General features: G+C 36.5%; 1 protein-coding gene across 1 annotated transcript; it reads right to left on the bottom strand.

Moving 5' to 3' along the window:
* Positions 1-613: 613 nt before the first annotated feature.
* Positions 614-17,349, bottom strand: LOC107879649. Its single transcript, XM_016726640.2, has 2 exons — positions 16,843-17,349; positions 614-931 (listed from the first exon to the last, which is right to left on the bottom strand). Exons 1-2 carry the CDS (start codon positions 17,243-17,245, stop codon positions 912-914), a joined length of 423 nt encoding a protein of 140 aa, XP_016582126.1. The 5' UTR covers positions 17,246-17,349; the 3' UTR covers positions 614-911.
* Positions 17,350-27,572: the final 10,223 nt, after the last annotated feature.

The raw sequence follows: 27,572 nt of genomic DNA on the forward strand, positions 1-27,572 counted from the left end.
ACGTTTACGCATAAAATCTTAACAAAAAATTTCCCGAGGTATTACAAGTACCTAATGAGTGTGTCAATTAAATCCACCCAACACCTCAATTAGGCATCCTTATTACTAGGAAGATGCCCAAGACATAGAAAACTCTCTAATTAACCTTATTTCTAATATGGTAAAAAGATTACAAACAACATCTGCTATTGTCCACTATTGCTTTGTCCATCATAACCCTCTTTTAAGGATGCCATGGGTTCCAACAGTTAGCCTAGATCCTTTTTTCAAGGATGAAGTGAGTTTTCAAGAGTTTGGGGTTTCACCCACAAACATATTTTGGGCAGTTGATGTTTTCACCCATAAATCCTAACTAATTAAACTAAAAAATAGTGAAACCCATCATCAATAAGATAGAATCAACACAAATACATCATAATCCATACATAATTGCTCCTTAGTTCAACATAATCCTAAGATAAAGAGATTTAGTTACTCATGAAGAAAGGGGAAAGAAATATATCATAAGTTTCATTCAAAACATCCATCATTTGATTTCACCAAATTCAAAGAAAAAATCAAATACAATTATTACCCGAACTAGGGTTTGTAACTACAAGTTTAATGTCTCTATAAAGTGTGGATTACAAAAATGAGAAAGGGTTTGAAACTTTTAAGGGATATGGGGTCAGCTATTGAAAATTATAAAACTATTCCTGTCCTTATTCTCACGTTAATGCAATTGCATCAGCTTTGTCGTGATCACAGATACCGCATCCGCAATTAGATCTACGTAATTGGAGTGGCTGACCTATCTTAACTGGCCGCGATCGCGGCCCGTAATCATGGTACCTAAACTTGATTTGTGTAGGGTCTTTAGCTGTACACTTTCCTCTCCTTTTGATTCCCTTTTAGCTCAAACCCATATTTTTCTATATCATCATATGTATGCCTGCATAATATAGAAATTAATGCATTCAAGTAACACATTTGTCTAATTCATACCTTTTAAATTGTAGTAGTATGCATAAATTTTAGATGCAAATAAGTGGTAAATTCACCACTCATCAGATATAAAGATTCAACCTACACTGGATTTGCATAAGCAGTCCCAGTATAGATCCAGACTATTTGGGATGCAGTTGTAAGACCCGACAAAATTATAAGATTAACTCAGCCCGTTAAAGCTTTAAAAGAGGTCCCAAACTTAGAATCTCCTAGCTAAGTATTCAAACTTAGTGCTATTTTAGCCTTCAAAAGTTTGCGTTCTTATTTGATGACCTTTACGTTAATAAACTTTTGATATTTAAGTTAATCCATGATCAGAAAGGTCAATAGGGGTTCCCAGATGAGTTTTAGGTTTTTTGAACCTCGTTTAGACCATGTTTAGAATCCCAAAATAGTGGACAACGTGATCTTAGTGTGCTACATCGCCTATCGCGTTGATCAATATTGTTCCAGGACTACCAGTCAAAAGTACTGAGGCTTGGCACAATTATGGCACGATGCATCTGGTATCACGTTGATGCCATTGATGCACCGCATCGACCAAAGCATCGGCACCCAGTTTTAGTCATTAAAATATTTGCGACCCCAGGGTTATTTTAGTCTTTTTCCCACCCTTATATAAGCCTATAACATTAGATTCAGCCCTTAATTCACCAAAATACATTATTTTCTCTCAAAATCCCTCAAGAACAAGCTAAGAGTTTTCAATTGAGGATCAAAATTCAAAGGAATTCCGCCATTAATCTTCAAGAAGCTTCCAGTTAAGGTATGTTAGATGTTGATTCTTGGGTCCCTTCCACCCAAGAAGTTCAAGAATCCTTTTCTAAATTCAAAGATTTGATATTTATGAGTTTTCATGATTTATGTAAATGGAAAATTAAAGTTCATGTGTTGTTGAGTTATTAATTCATGTTTTAGGCTACAAGTGCTAAGGTTCGATCCTAATACGTGATGACTTATGGGACGTTCATGATAAACCCTTCAAGATGCAAGATTGATTGATGTATCCATAATAATTAGGTGTAGAAATTATTGTATAACCAAAGGATGCTCCCCATATGTTTGATAAATGCTTATGTGAAAGAAATAGAGACATTATAGAATGTTGATAAGAAATCCCTAATTGTGTATAAGTTAATGCATGCCAAGTGTTGTTGAAAGGCCTTAGTGAATGAATTATGAGATGTTGTATGCATCCCTATACATATGCAAGATTAATACTTCAAGTGCTTGAAGAGATGCTTCGTTGATTGTATTGTGAATGATAGTCCATTGTCTTATTATTCAAGAGTTTGCATCTCTTGTATTATGTATGCTATTGAGTCCTGGGGGTATTTAATACCCGATAATTTAGTTGTGTGCCTAGAGCCAGTGTCAGTTATAGTACTCTTAATCACGTCATGATCAGAAGAACTCAGTCGGTTACATGACTTAGGAAAATTCAGTAAGCTCAGTATCATTCCAAGTCCAGTTCAGTATTCAGTTCAGACCTCAGTAATATTCAAATATTTAGTTCAAAACAAAATAGCATTCAGTCAGTTAACAGAATTCAGCAATATTTCGTCAGTCAATGGAACTCAGAAAACTCAGTCTAGTTCAGTTAATCAGTATGATCAGTAACCGATTTAGTTCAGTCCAATATAGTCTAAGAATCAGTTAACAGTCTATTCAATTGGGAGTATGATTCAGCACCGAGCGAGGTCAAGGATGATGGCTTCCCTATTAGTTAGGCGGAGTCGTTAGTAGTAGTCCCTGTACTCTAGAATTGGGTAGCCAGTGCAAGATGAGGAGTCACCCGTTAGACTAAGGCTTGGCTACCTCCCAGGAGTCACCCATTAGATTAGGCTTGACTTTCTATTTAGGGTCATACATTAGACAGGGTTGACCATAAAAGTGTCTTTACCCGTGGCATGGTACTGATACCCTTCCATCTGTGGTTACAGGCTGGACCCCACTAGTTCAGACTTGGGGCATGTCGATTAGATGATTAACTTCCATAGTTTCAGTTTCAGATTTAGCCTCAGTAATAGAACTCAGTTCAGTATTACAAAAATCAATATTGTCGGATACAGTCACCCAGCTCAGTAAATAACTTAGATAGTTCTATAGTTTTAGGGATCACTTGCTAGATAGGCCTGATTTCAGATATCGGTATCAACAGTCTCAGTTATCAGAAATCAATTATTAGAATTCAGTATTCAGTATTACAATTATTTCAGTTATATTTTATGTATTTATACATGTATCCTCATTCAGTATACTCATGTTATTCAGTTAGTATTGTTCATGCATATGACCCCTTGCATTTAGCCTTACCTTATCTAGTGTACCAGTTTATTCTCATGTACTGACGCATATTTTTTTCTTGCGCTATGGTGGCTTATACCATAGGTTCAAAAGCATGAGCTCCAGAGCATACTTAGCAATTCAGACTCATCCAGCAGTAGTAGACTTAGCAGTGAGTCCTCATCATTCGAGGATTTCCTTATTTCAGTATTACATTAGATTCAATATTTTAGTTGGGGGATTGTCCTATCAACTCCAAGTTTAGACAGTTTAGAGGCTTTCAGACTCGAAGTTCAGACAGTTGTTTTAGTTTTGGTATTGATATATTTTATACAGTTGTATTTCAGTTTGAACCTTATGGCAAGTTTTTCGCCTATTTTCCATATTTTTACACTAGATCAATCAATTATTGTAAAAGATACTAGAAAAGGGTTAGCTTATGATCCCTAGGGATTATGAGCACCGTGCAGTGTCCGAGGTTCAGAATTTGGGGCGTTACAAACTTGGTATCAGAGACAGGTTCAACAGTGTCCTAAGAAGTCTAAAAGCCGCATATGGTAGATTCTTGTGCATGGGTGTGTTGCACGCCACACTTATGGACAGGAGGCTATGAGATGTTTTAGGAAAATTTTCCCTTCTTTCAGTATTCACGTCATGTGAGTGAGCATGAGCTCAAGTTAAACTATCAGTCTAATCCAATTCTTTCTTTTACTTATCGAATATGCCTCCTTGCAAAGCTAATACCCAAAGAAATAATAACCAGCCACCTCAGCCCATAGATTCTTTGAATAAAAATGTGTCACATGTAGAGTTTCGGGCAGCTTTTCAGGCACTAGCCCAAGCTATGATAGTCATGATGGGGCGCCAGGCTCTAAAACCGAGGGTAGTGTGAGAAGTGAGTGTACCTATATGCTTTTTAAAGAGTGTGGTAAGAATCACCCAGGTGCATATAGAGCAGGCAGCAAGGTATATTTTTGATATGGTAAGCCAGGCCATAGGTTGCGAGAGTGTAGAATAATGGCTCAGAAGGGTAAAGATTTACGTCAGCAGGGTGCCACTTCTAGTACCACTAGTGGTCAATGTCAAAACAGATTTTATAAATTCCAGACTCACCATGATCAGGGAAGTTCCGCTAACATAGATTTGGGTACGTTATGAGTCTTTCATCTTCATGAATCATGCATTAGTTTCAGATCCCCGATGTTCAGTTACGTATTAGTTATCATTGCATATTCAGTCATGCATTCATGAGTCAGTTTAGTCATGTATTCTGTGTATTAGATATGCTTGCTCAGTATAATAACTCAGTCAAGTATTCATGCATCAGATATGCATGTTCAGTATGAAATTTCAGTATATCAGTAGTTCCAGTCATATAGATATGTTTTAGATGTTCATGTCTAGTAAGTTCAGTCTATCAGAAATCTCAGCTTAGTCAGTCTCATTCGAGGAAGAATATTCCCAAGGGGGAGATATTGAAAGAACCCGCAAAATTATAAGTCTAACTCAGTTCGTTAAAGCTTGAAAAGAGGTCCCAAACTTAGAATCTCCTAGCTAAGTATTCAAACTTAGTGTTATTTTAGCCTTCAAAAGTTTGCATTTTTATTTCATGACCTTTACATCCATAAACTTTTGATATATAAGTTAATCCATGATCAGAAAGGTCAATAGGGGTTCCCAGACGAGTTTCAGGTTTTTCAAACCTCATTTAGACCACGTTTCAAATCCCAAAATAGTGGACCAACACGATCTTAGTGCATCGCGTAGCCTATTGTATTGGTCAATATTGTTCCAGGACTACCAGTCAAAAGTACTAAGGCTTGGCATGATTATGGCGCGATGCATCTGGTATCACGTTGATGCCATGGACGCACCGCGTCGACCAGAACATCGGCACCCAGTTCTAGTCATTAAAATAGTTGCACCCCCAGGGTTATTTCGGTCTTTCTCCCACCCTTATATAAGCCTATAACATGAGATTCAGCCCTTAATTCACCAAAATACATTGTTTTCTCTCAAAATCCCTCAAGAACAAGCTTAGGGTTTTTAATTGAAGATCCAAACTCAAGGGAATTCCACCATTAATCTTCAAGAAGTTCTAGTTAAGATATGTTAGAAGTTGATTCTTGGGTCCCTTCCACCCAAGAAGTTCAAGAATCCTTTTCTAAATTCAAAGATTTGATATTTATGATTTTCATGATTTATGTGAATTGAAAATTAAAGTTTATGTGTTGTTGAGTTATTAATTCATGTTCTAGGCTACAAGTGCTAAGGTTCGATCCTAATATGTGATGACTTATGTGACGTTCATGATAAACCCTTCAAGATGCAAGATTGATTGATGTATCCATGATAATTAGGTGTAGAAATTGTTGTATAACCAAAGCATGCTCCCCATATGTTTGATAAAATGCTTATGTGAAAGAAATAGAGACATTATAGCATGCTGACAAGAAATCCCTAATAGTGTATAAGTTAATGCATGCCAATTGTTTGTTGAAAGGCCTTAGTGAATGAATTATGAGATGTTGTATGCGTCCCTACACATTTGCAAGATTAAGACTTGCAAGTTCTTGAAGAGATGATTCATTGATTGTATTGTAAATGATAGTCCATTGTCTTATTATTCAAGAGTTGCCATCTCTTGTATTATGTATGCTATCGAGTCCTGGGGGTATTTATTACCTAACAATTAAGCTGTGCGCCAAGAGTCAGCGTCAGTTATAGTACTATTAGTCACATCATGATCAGTAGAACTCAGTCAGTTACATGACTTAGGAAAAATCAGTAAGCTCGGTATCATTCCAAGTCTAGTTCATTATTCAGTTCAGACCTTAGTAATATTCAAATATTCAGTTCAGAACACAATTGCATTCATTCAGTTAATAGAATTCAGCAGTATTCCATCAGTCAATGGAACTCAGTAAACTCAGTCTAGTTTAGTTAATCAGTATGATCAGTAACCAATTTAGTTCAATCCAGTACAGTCTAAGAATCAGTTCAGAGTCTATTTAGTTGGGAGTAGGATTCAGCACCGAGCGAGGGCAGGGATGACAGCTTCCCTGTTAGTTAGGCAGAGTCTTAAGTTGCAGTCCCAATACTCTAGAACTGCATAGCCAGCAAAGGATGAGAAGTCACCCATTACACTAAGGCTTAGCTACCTCCCAAGATTCACCCATTAGATTAGGCCTAACTTCCTATTTAGGGTCACCCGTTAGACAGGCTTAACCATAGAAGTGTTTTTACCTATGGAACAGTACTGACACCCTTCCATCTGGGGTTACAGGTTGGACTACACTAGTTCAGATTCGAGGTATGTCAGTTAGATGATTACCTCCCACAGTTTTAGTTTCAGATTCAGTCTTAGTAATAGAACTCAGTTCAATATTATAGAAAGCAAGACTATCAAATATAGTCACTTAGCTCAGTAAAGAACTTAGATAGTTCCATAGTTTTAGGGATCACCCACTAGATAGGCCTAATATCAGATATCAATATCAACAGTCTCAGTTATCAAAAATCAGTTATTAGAATTCAGTATTCAGTGTTACAATGATTTTAGTTATCGTTTATATATTCATACATGTATCCTCATTCAGAATACTCTTGTTATTCAGTCAGTATTGTTCATGCATATGAACCCTTGGATTTAGCCTTACCTCATCTAGCGTACCAGTACATTCTCACATACAGACACATACTTTTCTCTTATGCTATGGTTTCTTATACCATATTTCATAAGCACGAGCTCCAGAGCATACTTAGCAGTTCAGACTCATACAAAAATAGTAGACTTAGCAGTGAGTCATCATCATTCAAGGATGTTCCTTATTTAAGTATTGCATTTGATTCAGTAGACGGAGTTAGTTGGGGGATTGTCCCATCAACTTCAAGTTCAGATAGTTTAGAGGCTTTCAGACTAGAAGTTCAGACAGTTGTTTTAATTTTGGTATTGATATATTTTATATAGTTGTATTTCAGTTTGAACCTTATGGCAAGTTTTCGACCAGTTTTCCGCATTTTTATAATATATTAATTAATTATTGCAGCAGGTACCAGAAAAGGGTTATTATGGTCCTTTGGGATTATTATCACCGTATAGTATCCGGGGTTTAGAATCCAGGGTGTTATAGTAGCATACACTAGGTTTTGCTGTTAGGGGTGCAGCTCAAGTATAGGTTGGGGCAGGCCCCTTATTCTATGGAAAAAAAATTATTTGTGAAAATTGGATCAAATTTTATTGGGCTGACTCGACCTGGTCAGCCCAAATTCACTTTATGCCTTAAAAAGACCTAATTCACCCAATACTTATCAAATTTTGTATTTAACCTCCCTCATAGTCGTTTGTCACTCTTCTAAAACTCAAAATTTTCTCTTTCTTCATTAGTTAAAAATTCTTCAAACTCATTTCAGAATTTTCACTTTCTTTAACAAAAATTAAGCTCTGAATACTTAACTTGTACATTTGTTTCATTCTTCCCCTCTCTTCAATCAAGTTAAATTTATGATCTTTTATGATTTTATCTTTGAATTCTCTTAAAGTAGAACTCATTTATTAGAATTTAGTATGCAGTGTTACAATAATTTCAGTTATCGTTTATGTATTCATGCATGTATCCTTATTTAGTATACTCATGTTATTCTATCAATATTGTTCATTCATATGAACCCTTGTATTTAGCCTTACCTCATCTAGCGTACCAGTACATTCTCACGTAGTGACACATACTTTTCTCTTGCGTTATGGTGTCTTATATCAAAAGTTCAGAAGTATGATCTCTAGAGAATACTTAGCAGTTCAAACTTATCCAGCAGCAGTAGACTTAGCAGTGAGTCCTCATCATTCGAGGATTTCCTTATTTCACATCAGATTCAGTATTTCAGTAGACGGAGTTAGTTTGAGGATTGTCCCATCAACTCCAAGTTCAGACAGTTTAGAGGCTTTCAGACTAGAAGTTTAAACAGTTATTTTAGTTTTGGTATTGATATATTTTATACAGTTGTATTTTAGTTTGAACCTTATGGCATGTTTTCCGCCAGTTTTTAATATTTTGATAGTATATTAATCAATTATTATAGTAGGTTCTAGAAAAGGGTTTGCTTATGGTCCCTCGGGATTATGAGCACCATATAGCATCCGGGGTTTTGAATCTGGGGCGTTACAAACTTGGTATCAGAGACAGGTTCAACAGTGTCCTAGGAAGACTGAAAGCCGCATCTAGTAGATTCTTATGCATGGGTGTGTTGCATGCCACACTTATGGACAGGAGGCTATGAGATATTTTAGGAAAAGGTTTCCTTCTTTCAATATTCACGCGTGCAAGTGAGTATGATCTCAAGTTAAACTCTCAGTCTAATCCAATTCTTTCTTTCACTTATCGAATATTTCTTCTCGTAGAGCTAATACCCATAGAAATCATAACCAGCCAACTCTGCCCGTAGATTCTTTGAATGAGAATGTGTCACATGCAGAGTTTCGCACAGCTTTTCAGGCGCTAGCCTATTTCGAGTGAAAAATGATATCTTAGAGGTATGTCTACTATCTTGTTCGAGTCGAAGACTCTATTTTAGATCCTTCTAGTCTCGATCAATTTCAGTAGTGAGGGAATTCGCAGATTTGTTCCCTGAAGATCTTCCCAGAGTTTCTCCCAAAAGGGAAATTGAATATGAAATAGACCTCCTTCAAGATAACTAGCTTATCTCTATTTTGCACAACAGAATAGCTCCAGCTGAGCTTAGGGAGTTAAAAGAACAGTTGAAAGATCTCTTAGATAAGGGGTTCATCAGGCCCAGATTTTCCCATTGGGTGCTCCGATTCTTTTTGTGCAAAAAAAAGATGATTCTCTTTGAATGTGCATCGACTACCATCAGTTAAACAAAGTTAGAGTCAATAATAAGTACCCACTCTCCAGAATTGATGACTTGTTTGACCAACTTTAGGGTGCCAATTATTTCTCTATGATAGACCTCAGATCTGGCTATTATCAGCTCAGAGTCAGATAATGTGACATTCTAAAAATAGCAGTCAAAACTTGGTATGGTCACTTCGAATTTTTAGTCAAAAATTTTGGTCTAACTAATGCCCCAACAGCCTTCATGGACTTGATGAACCGAACGTTCAAGCAGTACTTTGACATGTTCACCATAGTCTTCATAGATGATATTCTTTTATATTCTCGTAACATAAATAATTATGCAGACCACCTCAGAATAGTATTACAGACTTTTAGAGCCCATCAGTTGTTTGCCAAATTCAGTAAGTGCAAATTTTAGCTAAGATCAGTAGCTTTTCTTGGCCATATTATTTTCGTTGATGGCATTAGAGTTACCCTCAAAAGATCAAAGTAGTAAAAAACTAGCCTAGACCTATTTCTCTATCAGATATTATAAGTTTCTTGGGTTAGACTGGCTATTACCGATAGTTTGTTGAAGGGTTTTCATCTATTGCATCTCTTGTGTCTATATTGACTCACAAGAAAGTCAAGTTTCAGTGGTCAAATTCTTGTAAGAAGAGTTTTTAGGAGTTGAATACTCAACTCATCTCAGCCCCAGTTTAGACATTACTTGATGGTTCAGATGGGTTTGTTGTTTACTGTGATGCTTCCAAAGTTGGTTTGGGTTGTGTTTTGATGCAGATGCCTCTAGATAACTTAAGCTCTATGAAAATAATTATCCTACCCATGATCTTGGTTTAGCAGCTATTGGGTTTGCCTTATAGATTTAGAGGCATTATCTATATGGGGTGCATGTTGATGTGTTCACGAATCACAAAAGTTTGCAGTATATATTTTCACAAACAGATTAAATCTTCATCAGAGAAGGTGGTTAGAATTATTGAAGGACTATGATATCAGTGGGTTGTATCATCCGGGCAAGGCCAATGTAGTGGCAGATGCCCTTAGTAGATTGTCATGGGCAGTGTTGATCATATTGAGAATGATAAGAAGAAGTTAGTTTAAGAGGTTCATCAGCTTGCTGATTAGCTATTTGGTTGGTTGATTCAGCTGAGGGTAGTGTTTGGGTTCAGAGTAGTTTAGAATCTTCATTGGTTGCCGAAGTAAAGAAGAAGCAGGATAGGGATCTAGGTTTAGTTAAGCTAAAAGAATTAGTAAGAGACTAGAAAGTTGAGGTTTTCTCCCAAGGGGAATATGGTGTGTTGCTTGTCAGGGTAGACTGTGTGTTCCATATGTTGATGATTTGAGGCAGTGGATTCTTGCAAAATCGCATGGTGCGCATTATTCTATTCATCCAGGGGACACTAAGATGTACCGTGATCTATGGGAAATCTATAGGTGAAGAGGTATAAAAAGGGATATCATAGAGTTTGTATCTAAGTGTGATAACTATCCGTAGGTTAAGGTTGAGCACTAGAGTCTTAGCGGCACCTTGTAGGAGTTTAGCATACCCAATTGGAAGTGGGAAAAGGTGAACATGAATTTTGTGATAGGGTTGTCTTATCCACGTCACCAGCATAATTCAATTTTGGTTATTATGGACAGTATGACCAAATAAGCCCATTTCTTACCAGTCCATACTTCTTATTATGTCGAGGATTATGCCAAGCTCTATATTAAAGAGTTGGTTAGGTTGCATGGACTCCCATTGTCCATCATTTTAGATAGAGGTACTCAGTTTACTTCTCACTTTTGGAAAGTTATTTAGAAGGTTCTTGGTACCCAAGTTCATCTCAGTATAGCCTTTCATCCTTAGCCAGATGGTCAGGTAGAGAGGACCATCCATACCCTAGAGGACATGTTGATATCTTATGTTATCGAGTTTTAGGAAAGTTGGTATGATCACTTGCTATTTATTGAGTTTTCCTATAATAATAGTTATCATTCCAGTATTTAAAATGCTTTATTTGAGACTCTTTATAAGAGTAGATGTAGATCTCCTATTGGTTGGTTGGAGGTAGGTGAAACAGAGTTGATAGGGCCAAATTAAGTATCTGATGTACTGGAGAAAGTTCAGCTAATCAGAGAGAGGCTTAAGAAAGCCCAATGCCATCAAAAATCCTATGCAGATGTGTGTAGGAGAGATCTCAAGTTTGCAGTTGGAAACTTGGTTTATTTGAAAATCTCCCCCATGAAGAATAAGGAGAGATTTGGAAAAAAAAAAAGCTTAGCCCCCGATTTGTTGGCCCTTACAAGATCTTGAGACACTATAGGAAGGTAGATTATGAGATTGATTTGCCTATAGATTTGGCATCAGTGCATCTAGTATTCCATGTTTCTTTATTATAAAAGTGTATTGGCAATCTAGTTGTAGTAGTCCCTGTTGAAAGTATGGGCGTCCAGGACAGCCTTTCTTATGAAGAAGTCCCAATTGAAATCCTTGATCATTAGGTTCGTAGATTGAGGAACAAAGAAGCTCCCTTGGTCAAAGTTCTTCAGTGGAATTAGTCTGTTGAGGGATCCACTTGGGAAGCAAAAGAATACATGCGTACCAAGTATCGTCATCTTGTCTCTGTGACTCAGACATAGTTTAAGGTAATAGTTTTTCTTAGATTTTCTCTGTTCCGTTCTTAGTCCCAGCTATATAAACATCTTTCTGTCATTGCATGCATTCACCATTCAGTTCAGTCATGAATCATGTTTCGAAATTAGTCGTGTAACCATGTTTTCAGTTATGCATGTTCAATATGTGATTTTAATCCCCTCAGTTTTCTCAACTTTATTAGTCTCACTTGAGTATGAATGTTCCCAAGGGAGAGATATTGTAATATCCCATATTAGTCTTAGCTCAGTTCAGCCCATAGTGCATGCATAAGATGCTTAGCGCCTGAAAATCTAGCTAAGTGTTGGGGACCTAGTTTTATTTTTGGCCTCATAACTTCGATGATTTTTAAAGTGATCTTTCCAACGCCGATACGATAGTTTCTAAGTTAATTCATATTCAAGGGTGTAAATGGCTTGTCTCGGGGAATTTTTAGATTTTTCGAATAAGGATTGAAGCACATTTGGATTTCATTTCCAGAACCTCACCGAGATTGCACCGCGTCGCAGTGGATATAGAGATGAGGAGTTCATTGCAACATCGTGGTGGCCAAATCTACATTTTATTTGTGAATTTAAATCCTACGGGGGCAGTCTTGTCTTTTCCCATTGTCCTAATTTGTGAAAACACAAGATTTATCACCAGTTAAGGTATTATATGCCAAATTTCCTCAATTTTGTCTCTAAAATAAACCCTATCCACCACCCACATTCATCAATTTCAATCATTATTCCTTCAAGAAAATTCAAGAATTCAAGCTTCATCGCCCAAGAACGTTCAAGAAAATTAGTTTTCTTGCAAAAATAAAGCTTTAAGGTATGTTAAATGTTCATCCATGGGCCCTTTTTCACCCATGGAGTCCAAGAACCTATTTTCATGTTTTGAATCTTAAATTCACATTTTTACAAAAATTATCTTCAAGAAACTTTTATGAATTTCATGATGTGTACAAGTGATTTTCAATTGAACTAACCTTGCACATTTGAGTGATGGAACATGTCATGTTAAATCATTAATTCATGGTCTTAGTATTGAAGTTGTACTTCCATCACATGTTTTAAGCATTTCATGCTTTAATTCATGACCCTCAAGTGTTTGATGAAATGCCTAAGTAATGATTTTGGAGTAATACTTACTTATTATGGTTTCAAATGCTCTCGTTTGGTCATATTCTAATTGCTATCGAGTCCTGGGGGTTATGAATACCAGAAAACTTAGTTGTTTACATAGTGTCAATATTTTCAGAATGGTTTCAGATAAACCATGAGTGTCATTAGTCCAGTCAGTTATCAGGTTCAGTTAAACGTAGATCAATCCAAAATCCAGTGTCTTTCAGTTGGGAGTAAACATTAGCACAGAGTGAACATAGGGATGGCATCTCCCCCGTCAGTAGGCATGATTCGTTGTTAGAAGTCCCTTTGTTCCAGAACTACATAGATAGAGTAGGATATGAGGGTCCTCCGTCAGTTAGGCATGACACCCTAGTCCTTCAGGACATCATATTAGTGTATCCACAAAGCTAAGGTTAGTACCCATGGCACGATACTGACACCCTTCCAACTGGGATTACAGGTTGGACCTTGATAGTACATTGGGAAATGTCAGTTATAGCTGGCTTCCACAGTCTTAGTTTAGTATTCTGTACAGAGTACAGTTTCAGGTTTGCTTGACCATAGCATTCAGTTATTAGTTATTTAGTATCAGTATTTCAGTACTTTAGTTTACAGACTATTTATCATGATATATGCTTGGTCATGCATCCTCAGAATTTTTTTATAGCTTTCACGTATACAATGTGTCGCGCCCCATTTTCCTTGCAAAAGGCAGGATTCGACGTGACCACTCTTTTTGGGATTGTTTAAGAGTAGAGTGTGAAGAGTCGCCAATTAACGAATTAAGGTGCGTTAGGGCACCGGTCTAGGCTACTACGAACCTATTTTGTTGTTTTGTCTTAGTTCACCAGAGATTCGAGTAAGGGTTCAAATTACCTCAAAAGGAAGGTGTTAGGCACCTTTCGAGGTTCACAAAGGTGGTTCCCAGCCGAATTCATATTTTACGTGGGGATTCTATGTGATCAAATAAGGTCTCTTATTTTATTGTTAATTTAATGTTTAACTAAGTGATAAAACAATTAATGAACAAAATATGTTATTTTATTATTTCTAATTGTTAATTATCTAAGTGATAAAAACATATAATAAGATAAGCGAGGAGAAAGAAATGACATAATTTATAACAAAAGGGGACTGCTTATGTAATAAACTAACTACCCCAAATAAATAAGCATCTAAAGTAAATAAAAGGATAAAAAAATCATCAAATCAAACAAAGAAATGTTTTTGGTATCATTCGGATCAGAACCCCAACTTGTTCAATCATCATCCGACCTATTGGCCGAACTCTTAGACAAGCCATGTGTCTTATCGTTAATGTCTGTTGGAGATCATTATTTTCGAATGACTACCTGTCCCACCCCTCCTAGGCTAGTTGTAAAATCTAAAGGCGTTCTAGGACAAGGAGAAAACTAACATCCTTAGTAATGCTTATCGTCCCACCTATCGTCCAAGAGGCATTGGACTTTGTTATATTATTTTTGGGGGTCTAGAAAAAATAAAGCTATGCTTCCTAGGACTCAAAACGTGTAACACATTGGGCGTCAAGTAGCAAGTAATGTCTCACATTAGCCTCTTGGTTATTAAGGAGTTGATTAATGTGATAAACATGGAAAGGAAAATAATTATTTATTTTGTGTATTAACCTATAGGCATGATATCCAAGTGTTCAACAATTGATTAATATGACAAAAGGTAACTGTAATTCGTGTATGTAACAATGTGTTGTCAAATTGTTAAAAGAGGGTGTCTAGAGTGTGGTAAATATGTCAAGGAGTTGTGCTCACGACTTTCATTGTGTAAGTGTTATAAACTAATGAGAGTGTAAGAAATTAACACAATATTAAAAATACATTAACATGCTAAGGCACATAATGATGTACTTAATCTAGTGTGTAACATGATGAAAAGTGCTCAAAAACCTATATTTTAGTATGCTGGCAATTATGCTAATAGTATAGAAATTTCATATTAATATGCTGGGAAGTGCTAAAAATGCTTAAAATCTAATATTTTAACATTCTGAAATTACTAATTTTATGCAGAAACCCAGTTTAGACATGCTAAATTTAATTGTTTTATGCAGAAACACTATTTTAACATGCTGAAATTTCATATTAACATACAGAAAAATACATTAACGCTATTATTTTTTACATGCTGAAAAATATGTTAATGCGCAGGAAATTTTGTGCTAATCATGCTACAATTTTAACGTGGACATGCTTAATTCAAATGTTCAATATGCTACAAACATATTAATATGCAGGAATTTAATTGTTAACATGCTCACCAAATTATCATGCTTAAACATTGTCGATATGTTGAAAATCACGCGATGTCATACTTAATCTGAATGTCTAACATGCTAAAATGTATTAATGTCAATTAAATGTGCTAACATTCAAAGGATACTAATATGATTGATGTCAATTTAATTTAGTATGTCAAACGTCAGTTTGATCTTAAATTCAAGATCTCTAATTGAATTAATAAGTAGACTAAATGTCTAAGCGATTCATGTGTTAATAAATCCTAATTTTGTGTGCCTAAATAAATAACGTAGCACGTAACAAACATAAAACCTAAGTTATGCCTATCTATACTATTCATAAAGCATGTAAGTTTCCGCCCCCCAAGCAGTCCTCAAAATTATCATTACAATAATAATGTCTTACAATAATGTTACAAAAATGATACAAAAATAATGAAGAAAAAACAGCAGCTACAAGGAATTACATATTATGTTTAACGTCCTGGCGTCTCTTCAACTAATCCGAAAAGGCAGAGACAAATAATATACTATGGCATGATTCTATACACAAAGTGACCAAACAATGACATGAAAAACACAACAAAGAAGGGGGCCCTACAAACATGCTTTCTAACACGTCAAAGCATTCCATGAATAAATAAGTAATTAAATTCCATCATTTTAGATACTTACTGATGAGCAGCAATAAAAGAAATAATGAGAATACTGAAGACAAGCACTTGTAAGAATAATATGCGATGATTCCAGTAAGCCTCCAAGAAAACCAAAGAACTCTTAAGAATATTCAATATCTTGTATCAAAATAGCTAGTAATTCTATTTGTTTATTTTATAGAGTAGTGACTGTAATTCAAGAACTGTCTATTAATGAAAAGAGAAAGAGTTTATATAGTGGAGGGGGTCACGATAATAACCATGATAAAAGGAGGAAAAATATATTTTTTCATCAATCAAAGAGATTTTCCTTAAATATAAAGATTGCCATGTAAAATCGGTAAAACAAACAGAAGGGGAGAAAAATGAATCAACATGTGAATTAGCCGAAATATAAGAGAGGAGAGGGAAAAAAATCAAATTATTTAAATAATTACCAATAAAACAGAGTATACCATAATTATCAATAATAGAGTAGTCTCAATACCATGAAAATATCGGTCAACATGGAGGAAAAAAAAGAAAATCAATCAGTCTTTAAATTTATCAATCGCAATAAATAAACGAGCATTGGCTTACCATAAATAGAAGGGCAATACGGATTGGGGCAATCACAATTTTTCCAAAATCAATTATTGAACTAAAATAAGGCAATAATCAATTCAAATTAATGTATAACACCATCATAAATTCAAAAGACCAAAGCAAACAACCAAAAATCATTGAGGATCGCCAAAATTCAATTTGTAATTTTGCACTAGTTCATTAACAGTGCAGCATAGGCTTTATAAATTAGAAATTGAGTAATGGAATTACGTTTAATTCCAATCAGTGAAATTTGGGGCTTTGCACATGTAACAAATCCAGAGATGAACACATAATTAAACAACTTGAATCAAAAATTTGAAGTCACGCTTTCTAGATCTAAGAGATTAAATTTTTGCACGCAAAACAAACCAAAGCAAACAAAATAAGCAATTAAGAGTCCAAGAAGTCAAACTGAATTACAATCGGGTTTGTCAAAAGACCTCACCGGTTATTAGTTTCGGCAAGTGAATGATCGGTGAGAAGAGAGGGAGGCTGATTCGGCTAGCTGGCGGTGGAGATGCTGGGGCAACGACATTGAGGATGACGGGGGAGGAGGCTGGCCATTGGTTTGCATGTGTTGAAGGCAACCGAAGATGGTGGCAGCGTTGGTCGCTGGTGGCTGATAGCGTGGCAGATCTAGGAGGCGGAGTAAGGGGAGAAAAGATCAAAGGAGATAGAGGTGAGGGCGAGGGCATTATCTCCGTGGCTGGTGGCTGGACCGATCTTACCGGTCTGTATGGCATTTTACGTAGTGGCGACCAGCGGTGCTGAAGAGGAGAGGGCAAAAGCCATGGCTGGTGTGGCGATGACAACAACAAAAGCTTGCTAGAAGAGGAGAACGGCGTCATGGAACTCGGGGAGAGGTGTCACCAGTGTGGGTTCACCAGAAAAGGAGAGGCGGCGGCTTTATTTTTAGAGAAAAGGAAGAGAGTCTAGAGAGAGAGAGATTTGTGTTGTGGCTATTTTGAAAAAATGAATTAGGTTTAGGGTTTTGGTTATTGTTTAAAAAGGAAAATAAAGGAGATTTGATCTCAGCCGTTAGATCAATCTTGATCAACGGCTGAGATTTAAGATCGTGTGGAATTTAAAAGCTGGCTAGAATTATGATAAATTAACTGATTTAGGCCAAAATTGTCATAACGTATGTAAATGTGGCTAGAATTGTCATCAATTGAGTATGAAATCGGTTGTAAATTAAATATGTAGAAGAATGAAATGGAATTGGCCGCTACTGTAATAATAATAATAATAACAATAATAATAATAATAATAATAATAATAATAATAAATAATATATATAATAACAATGTTAATAAATAATAATAATAATAAATAATATTTAATAATAAAAATAATGATGATAAATAATAATAGATAATATAAATAATAATGCAACACTAGACAATGTATTTGTAAAATGTAAGTGCACAATTATGTGAAAAATAAAATAAAACATCATATTTGAGTTAAAAATTAGACAAATGAAAATAAAAGATAATAAAATAATTTATGCATTTTCTAAATTATGAATGAAACTCGTCAATATGTATTTAATGTAAGAATAATGTTTAAAATATTAATAATTAAAATTAAATAATTTTAATAAAACAGCAGCCTAAAAACAATATCGGTGGGGGGTCAAAATTAGGTGTCAACACTATGTATCAGTTATTTTATATTATTCATTCAGTCAATTATTATTCATGTACATGAGCCCATGCATATCAGCAAACCTCATTTAGTATACCAGTACATTCAAAGTACTGACCACATACTCATTTCTTACGCTATGATGTCTCATATCATAGGTTCGGATGCTTAAGTTCTCGACAACACCTAAACATTCCAGTGCATGTGAGTCCTCATATTTTGAGGGTCGATTATGTTTATTTCAGTAATTCAGTTCAGTAGTCAGCCAAAGTTAGTTAGGAACTTATCCTATCAACTCCACAGTCAGTCAGTTAGAGGCTTTCAGATACTTTCAGATAGTTAGTCAGTTTTTCAGTTGTTATTGACAGTCTTTACCATATTGTTTTCAGACAATTGTTTCAAACTTAAAAGTTCAGTGATGTTTTACTATTTTAAAACCTTATGGCATATTCAGATAATCCGCACATGTGTATCTTTTATTATCAGTTTCATTCAGTGCTAACAGCAGGTACCAACTCATGGGTTAGCTTGCGGTCACTTATGACTGTAAGCACCATATGGCGCCAGGGTATACTCTCGGGGTATTACAAACGTGGTATAAGAGCCTAAGATTTTTAAGTGTCCTAAAGAGTTTGAAAGTTACATTGAGTAGAGTCTTGTGTAGAGGTGTGAAACGTGCCACACTTATAGACAAAAGGCTACCCAACTCTTTAGGAAAAGTTTCCATTCTTTCAGTATTCAGGTTGGGCGGATGAGAATGAGCTCAATTCAAACTCTCTTTCTAATTCAATCTTCTTTCTATTTATAGAAAATGCCTCCCAAAAAGAATATTAGAAGAAGAAATAGGAATCAGCCCATACCCCCACCCATTCAGGAAGATCCCCTGAACGAGCATGTCTCTCATTCCTAATTCAGAACTGCATTCACTACTTTAGCTAACTCAGTAGAAACTCAGAATAATTAGCACGCTACTATCCTAACTATTCTAGTGGCTAATACTATCGCAGCCAGGATTTGGGACTTCACCCAAATAAACCCTCCTCTATTTTCAGGATCCAAGTCAGATAAGGATCCACAAGAGCTCCTTGACATGGTTCAGAAGGTAACTGACATTATAGGCATGACTTTTAGTAAGAGTGTAGAGTTGGGTGCTTACCAGTTGTTAGATGTTGCTCATACCTGGTATAAGTAGTGAAAGGGAGATAGAGGCGCAGATCCAGGTCCTGTTAAATAGGAAGAGTTTGCTACAGCCTTTTTCGATAGGTTATTTCCCTTGGAGTTGAGGGAGGCTAAAGTATAGGAGTTTATTAATTTGAAGCAGGGGAACATGAGTGTGAAAGAGTATTCTCTTAAGTTTACTCAGCTAGCCAGGTATGCTCCTAATGTGGTGTCTGATGATAGGTTTAGGATAAGTAAGCTGATCTTTAGTATGGTTAATAGCGTGGTCAAGGAGTGTAGCACCACAATGTTGATTAAGGAGGTGGATTTGTCTAGGTTGATGGACCATGCTCTGCAGATTAAGTGGCAGAAGTTTAAGGAAAAAGAGAAGGAGAATAAAAGAGCCAGAATAAGTAGCTTCAGTTTTGCTCAGTCGAGATCGGAGAGTTGTAACCGTCATCAATTCCATCAGAAATATTCAGCCCTAGCTCCGTCCTCAGCTAGTGCTCTGATGCCAAGGTTCAAAAATGGAAATCAGGATAGGGCGCCAGGCTTTAAGACTCAAGGTAGTGTAAATAATGGTCGCACTAATCCCCTTTGCCAGAAGTATGGAAGGAATCATCAAGGTGTAGGTAGGGCTGGCAGTGATATATGCTTTGGATGTGAAAATCCAAACCACAGGTTGAGGGAATGTTGGACATATTTGTGGAAGGGTAGGAATGATCGCCAGCAGGGTCAGACTAATTCTTCAGTAGCACCAGTAGTTTGACCAATTTAGCAGGGCGCCACTTCCAATGCCACCAGCAGTGAGTGCCAAAATAGGTTGTATGCACTCTTGTCCTTTCATGATCAGGAAAGCACTCCTGATATTTTTATAGGTATGTTACAGGTCTTTCATTTACATGTTTATGCTTTGTTAGATATCGGGGCTTCCTTTTCTTTTGTAACCCCCTATATATTCGTGAATTTTGGTGTCAGTCCTGAGACTTTAGCAGAACCCTTCTCAGTTTCCACTCCAGTAGGTGTCTCTATTGTATCTAGGTAGGTATACAGGAATTGTCCGATCACGATATCCCAGAAAGTCACTTTAACTGATCTTGTGGAGTTATAGATGATGGATTTTTATGTCATTCTCGACATAGATTGGCCCCGTTCATGCTATGCTTCAGTCGACTGTAGAAACAGAATCCTACATTTTCAGTTTTCAAATGAACCAGTCCTTGAATGGATGGGTAGTGCTTCAGTACTTAAGGGTCAACTTGTTTGGTACTTCAAGAAAGAAAAATGATATCCGAGGGGTGTGTCTACCATCTTGTTCAAGTTAAAGTTTCTAGTTCAGAGCCTTCCAATCTCGAGTCAATTTTAGTAGTGAGGGAATTCCCTGATATGTTCCCTGAAGATCTTCCCGGAGTTCTTCTCGAAAGGTAAATTGACTTTGGAATACCCCTCCTTCAAGATAACCAGCCTATCTCTATTTTGCCCTACAGAATGTCTCCAGCTGAGCTTATGGAGTTAAAAGAACAATTGAAAGATCTATTAGATAAGGGGTTCATCAGGCCCAGTTGTAACACCCCGTATTCAAGTACGTGTATTGGCGTATTCAAGTACGTGTATTGGTCTTATTTATATGGAATTAATTTTTTTTATTTTATTTATACCGGAATTTGCCCGTCGATGATTCCATACGAAGGTTATTGAATAAGCTTTTCAACGATATAAAGATTTCCAAAAATGGATAGGTTTCGGATATAATCGAGCACGTTCGAAACTATAAAATGGTGGCCGGGATATTTGGGAATAGTAAATGTTCAGGAAAATTTCCTGCACACAAACTACTGAGGCCAGCTGAATTTTTAGGTCAACTTCAAATGATCATAACTCCCTTAATATAATGAACTGGGAGAGCTGTGACCTATGAAAAAAAAAGATCTTTGAGTCTTCTTTCCACTGCAATTAGTTTTATCCAAATCCAACGTCTGAGTAAGGAGTTATACTCGTTTTACTTCAGCCTATCAAAATAGATTTTTAGGGTCAACTTCAAACGACCATAACTCCTTGTACAGGATGAAATGGGTGGCCTACTTTATATGAAATGAAATTCCTTTGAATTATCCTTCCAACGATACCAATTTTACCCAAATCCGATATCGGAGCAAAGAGTTATGTCGATCTACTTTAGCTTATCAAAACAGTCCACCAAAGGACATATTTGACATTATTTAAATTTTAAAGGCATTTTGGTCATTTTCTATTATATAATGGACGGGAATATGTGTATATATACATGTATATGAGTTCAAAAACTCATTTTCATCATCAATCATTGAGAAATAACAAACCCTAGCCAAATTTGACCTTTAAATTACTTTTGATTCAATCGTAGAAATTCTAAAGTAATCCAATAATTGTGTTTGTCATCTCGAGAGCTTCGAACGGCACCTATTATTTATGCAAACAGGATTGCATAATCAAGAGGTGAATTCTAAGGTATGAATATTGTTTGCCTTTGTTATTTTCCATATGTATATGTGTGATAGAGGATTATATGTATTGGTTGTTATTGAAAGGTAATAGAAATAGGGTTATGGACTATTTTGCATGGTTTGGTTGTATTGAATTGTGGAAGGTGGATCTGGTAATTAAGTTATGAAAGGTGGATATGGTGATATAATATTGAATTGATGATTATTTATGTCTATGGCTTAATTTGGTTTAATGGATTGGTTGGAAGGACAAATGAATCCAAACTTGATATTGGAGGATGTTGTATGAATATCCATGGCATGTGAATGTAATTGGAGTATAAGAGGGTTAAAGTGACACTCTTTATGGTGTAATTAAGGCTTACTACTTAACCACTGGTTTGGTGAATTCAAATAATTGAATTATGACGTTTAGTTGCTAATACTAGATTGCTAGATATGTTCATTGTAATAAGTAATCCGAAAAGACAGGAAGTCTATTTGGGACTAGTATTGAAGGTTGACAGTCAGGTATGTAAAGCATACTCTATACCATATCTTTGGCATGAAAGTGAACAATTGTTCTATTAAGAAAGTTTTCAAAGTTATTCAATAACATGTGATCCATAATGGTTTTGTATGATGTCCTACGTTACCAATGAACTTGTTTCCACCCTACAAGATGTCAAGACATTCCAATACTTACTTGTCTTCCAAATCTTACATGTTTATTGCACTAATGAATGTTAGAAGGTATCCGGTTACTCAAACAAGATCCATGTGCTATTAATGACTCCAAAACGTTTCATTGATATACCAATAAGTTCCTACTTCATTGTTATGGCATTGATGACTCCAAAACACTTCATTGATGTGCCAATGAGTTCTTACTTCATTGTTATTGCATTGATGTTCTATTTATATGTCTCTTATTAATGTATCATTGTTTCAAAGTATCAAAAATGTGGTGGCGACCAAAATAACAATCTCAAAAATTAATTGAACTAAGTGATGGAAGTTCTCTCTTATCGGGTGGTATCCCAGGGGCATAAGCCTATTATGGGTCGATCCTTATTTATGTGTTTATAGGTGGTATCCCAGGGGCATAAGCCTATCATGGGTCGATCCCAGTTGATATGTACTGGAGGTAGCCTAATGGTCACAATACAGTACAGTAATGATTACAAAGATGATAAGAACAAAGGTAAAGTGATTGAATAAATACAATGTACACGTTGTCACAAGTTCTAGTAAGTGTGGTCCACTCCTATTACGATTTATTCACTTGTTTCTGATTTTTATTGAGCTCCTATATCATATATGATTATCTACAGCTTTACATACTCGGTACATATTTCGTACTGATGTCCCCATGGGGGAATTGCATTTCATGTTGCTGGCACAGGTACCTCAGCTTATACACTGCACAAGTAGTAGCCAGGATATCCAGCTGCTTTTGGTGAGCTCCAATTTGCTTCAGGGATTTTCGTGTCATATCCAGTCACTTTTGGTATTGTATAGAAGTTAGTTATATGGCGGGGTGTGTCCTGACCTTAGTTAAACTCTGTGTATTATCTAGAGGCTTTGTAGACCTAATGTACAGTCAAGGTGGTGTTTTGTTAATAGACGTGATGGCTCTAACGGTCAAGTATTGTATATACATATATATGTGTGCTCTAGCTTATACAGGTGATTATTTTCCTTTTATATGCGACATGATGTTGTCCGAATTTCGGGTTGTCATAGAGGTATGCATAGAAAGTATAAGGTTATGAGTTGGTTCTCCCGGGCATCCTCGGTTACGGGTGCCAGTTCGCCCCAATAGGATTTGAGGCGTGACACCAGTTTTTCCCCATCAAAAATAAAATCATCAAAGTTTAGGGCATTGGAAATGACTAGTCCCAACACTTAGTGAAATTTCTAAGTCTTGGACCCCTTTAAGAAGCAATCGTGAGCTGAATTGAGCTAGGATCTTACGAGGTATTACAATATATCCCCCTTGGGAATATTTATCCTTGAATGAGACTGGTTTAGCTGGGAGTACTGGAGAAACTGAGATCATATACTAAACATGCATGACTGGAAACATGATACATAAGATCCTAGCTCAATTCAGCTCATGATTGCATGTTAAAGGGGTTCATATACTAAACATGCATGACTGGAAACATGATTACATAACAGAGTTTGAAACATAATACATAAACTGAACTGAATGTATGCAATAACATGAGATGCATTACATAGCTGAAACTGAGAATGAAAAATAGTCAATCTGAGGAAAAATTGTTACCTTAAGCTGAATCTGAGTTTACGAAGAAAAGATGAGGGTACTTGGTTCGCATATCTGATTCTTCTTCCCAAGTGGTTCCCTCAATGGACTGATTCCACCAAAAAAAACTTGACCAAGGAAACCTCTTTGTTCCTTAGTCTACAAATCTAACAATCAAGGATCTCAACTGGGATTTCTTCATCGGAAAAGCTATCATGTACATCCATGCTTTATAATGGGACAACAGCTAAATCACCAATACACTTCTCCAATAGGGAAACATGAAACATTGGATGCAATGATGCTAAATCTGTAGGCAACTCTAGCTCATTAGCTACCTTCCCAAAACGACTCAAGATCTTATATGGTCTAGCATAATAGTGACTGAGCTTCCTCTTCTTGCCAAACCTCTTCACTCCATTCATGGGTGAGATTTTTAGATAAACCAAATCACCAACCTCAAACTCAAGATCTCTTCTCCTCATATCTGCATAAGATTTCTGATGGCTTTGGGCTGTCTTCAGCCTTTCCCGAGTCAATTAAACTTTCTCCATCGCATCGAACATCAAATATGGACTTATCAAAGTAGCCTCACTTGCCTCAAACCAACCATTAGGATATCTACATCTCCCCCCATAGAGAGAGCCTCAAGGGGAGATATATGGATACCGGAGTAATAGTTTTTATTGTAGGCAAACTCAATCAAAGGTAAGTGGTCGTCCCAACTACCTTTAAAATTAATAACACATGTCCTCTAAGGTTTGAATGGTCCTCTCTCCTGGCCATTTGTCTGAGGATGAAAAGTTATACTGAGATGAACTTGGGTACCAAGACCCTTATGAAAAGTTTTCAAAAAGTGAGAGGTAAACTGGGTACATCTATCTGATATGATAGACAATGGAATCCCATGAAACTTAACCAACTTCCTAATATAAATCGTGGCATAATCCTCAATGGAGTACGAATTATGAACTGGTAATAAATGGGCTGACTTGGACATTCTATCAACAATAACCCAAATCAAATCATGTTGACGACGTCTACAATGCAAACCCATCACAAAATCTATGTTCACCACTTCTCACTTCCAAGTGGGGATGCTGAATTCCTTCAATGTGCCACTAGGCCCTTAGTGCTCAACCTTAACCTGCTAACAATTTGAACACTTAGATACAAACTCTACAATATCACTCTTCATACCACTCCACTAATAGATTTCCCGCAAGTTTTGGTATATCTTAGTGGCTCCTGGATGGATAGAGTATTGCGTACCACATGCTTCTTCAAGTATTCACTGTCTCAATTCATCAACACATGAAACACATAACCTACCCTAACAATGAAACACACCATCTCCCCCTTGAGAGAAAACCTCTAATTTCTGATCTCTAACGGCCTCCTTTAACTCAATTAAACTGGGATCTCGGTCTTGCTTTTCTTTTACTTTAGCAACCAATAAAGATGTCGAACCATTCTGAACCCCTATGTTACCTTCAGCTGAGTCAACCAATCGGACACCTAATCTAGTAAGCTGATGAACCTCACGAGCTAATTTTGTCCTATATTCTTCAACATGAGCAACACTACTCATAGACAACCTACTAAGGGCATCTGTCACTACATTGGCCTTGCCTGTATGATACAACACACTTATATCATAATTTTTTAACAACTCAAGACACCTTTTCTGGCAAAGATTTAAATCTTTTTGCGAGAACACATATTGCAAACTTTTGTGATCCGTGAACACATCAACATGAACCCTATAAAGATAGTGCCTCCAAATTTTCAAGGCAAAAAAAATAGTTGCCAACTCAAGATCATGGGTAGGATAATTCTTTTCATGGAGTTTAAGCTGTCTCGAGACGTAGGCTATGACCTTACCTCTTTGTATCAATACACAACCAAGACTAACTCTTGAAGTATAACAGTAAACTACGAATCCTTCTGAATCATTTGCCAAGGTCAGGACAAAGGTTGAGGTAATTCGTGTCTTCAACTCCTAAAAACTCTTCTCATATGAATCTGACCACTAGTATTTGACTTTTTTCTGAGTCAATCAAAACATGGGGGATGCAATAGAAGAAAATCCTTTAACAAACCGCCTATAATAGCCATCCAAACCCAAGAAACTCCTGATATTTGATGGAGAGATAGGTCTGGGTCAGTTTCTCACTGCTTTAATCTTTTAAGGGTCAACGTTAATGCCATCACTGAAAATAATATGGCCAAGAAAAGCTATTGTTCTTAGCCAAAATTCACATTTACTGAATTTGGCAAATAACTGATGAGATTTTAGGGTTTACAACACAATGCTTAGATAGTCTGCATAGTCATTCTTACTACAGGAGTAAACAACTATATCATTAATGAAGACTATGACAAACATGTCCAGTACTGCTTGAACACTCTGTTCATCAAGTCCATGAAAGATGTAGGGGCATTCGTTAGTAAAAAAGACATAACTAGAAATTCAAAGTGACCATACCGAGTTCTAAAGTCTATCTTTGAAATGTCATATTCTCTGACTCTAAGTTGATGATAGTCGGATCTGAAGTCTATCTTAGAGAAATAACTTGCACCCTGAAATTGGTCAAACAAGTCATCAATCCTTGGGAGTGGATACTTATTTTTTATTGTAACGTTGTTCAACTAACGATGATCGATGCATATTCTGAGAGAACCATCTTTTTTATGCATGAACAAGACTGGAGCCCCCCATGGGGAAACACTGACTTGATGAATCCCTTATCTAAGAGATCCTTCAACTATTCTTTCAATTTCCCAAGCTCGGCTAGATCCATTCTATAGGGGTGAATAGAGATAGGTTGGGTATGTATTCCAAAGTCAATTTCCCTTTCAGGAAGAACTCTAGGGAGGTCTTCAGTGAACACATCAAGAAATTCCCTTACTACTGAAAATGACTCGAGATTAGGAGTCTCAGAACTAGAATCTTTGACTTGAACAAAATGGTACATGCACCCCTTAGATATCATTTTTCTTGCTTAAGATAAGAAATAATTTGATCCCTAAGTACTGAAGTACTACCCCTCCATTCAATAACTGGTTCATTAGAAAACTGAAACTGAACAACTCTATTTTTGCAATCCATTGAGCATAGCACGAATGGAGCGAATCCATGCCGAGTATGACATCAAAATCAGTCATCTCTAACTCTACAAGATCTACTGAAACAATTTTTTGAGATACTGTAATCGGGCAGTTTCAGTATACCCATCTAGCTATAATAGATTTACCCACTGGGTAGACACTGATAATAGCTCTGCTAGCATTTGGGGACTGACACCAAAATTAATTGCTATATTGGGAGTTAGAAAATTAAGTAAATCTCTGGGGTCTAATAAAACATACACATGAAGATGAAAGACTTGTAACGTACCCGTAACTACATTAGGAGAATTTTCCTAATCATGTTAGGTCTGGAGTGCATACAACTGGTTCTGGTGCTGCCCAATGGTTACACTAGAAGTGACACCCTGCTGAGTCGGGTGACCTACTGGAGCTGATGACAGATTGGACTGCTATGTTAGCGTGAATTTTTTCCCCTCTGAGCAACTATTGGACACTCTCTGACCCTGTGGCCTGGCTTTCCACATCCAAAACACACATCAC

The sequence above is a fragment of the Capsicum annuum genome, chromosome 8 (genome assembly GCF_002878395.1).
Source record: "Capsicum annuum cultivar UCD-10X-F1 chromosome 8, UCD10Xv1.1, whole genome shotgun sequence".
In the NCBI taxonomy this organism is placed as follows: Eukaryota; Viridiplantae; Streptophyta; class Magnoliopsida; order Solanales; family Solanaceae; genus Capsicum; species Capsicum annuum.

Excerpts from the sequence above, each read along its gene's own strand:
- LOC107879649 (XM_016726640.2), bottom strand. The coding sequence starts at position 17,245 with ATGACGCCGTTCTCCTCTTCTAGCAAGCTTTTGTTGTTGTCATCGCCA. Across the intron at positions 932-16,842 it reads CTTGCCGAAACTAATAACCG|GCATACATATGATGATATAG; the intron begins GTGAGGTCTTTT and ends TATATTATGCAG.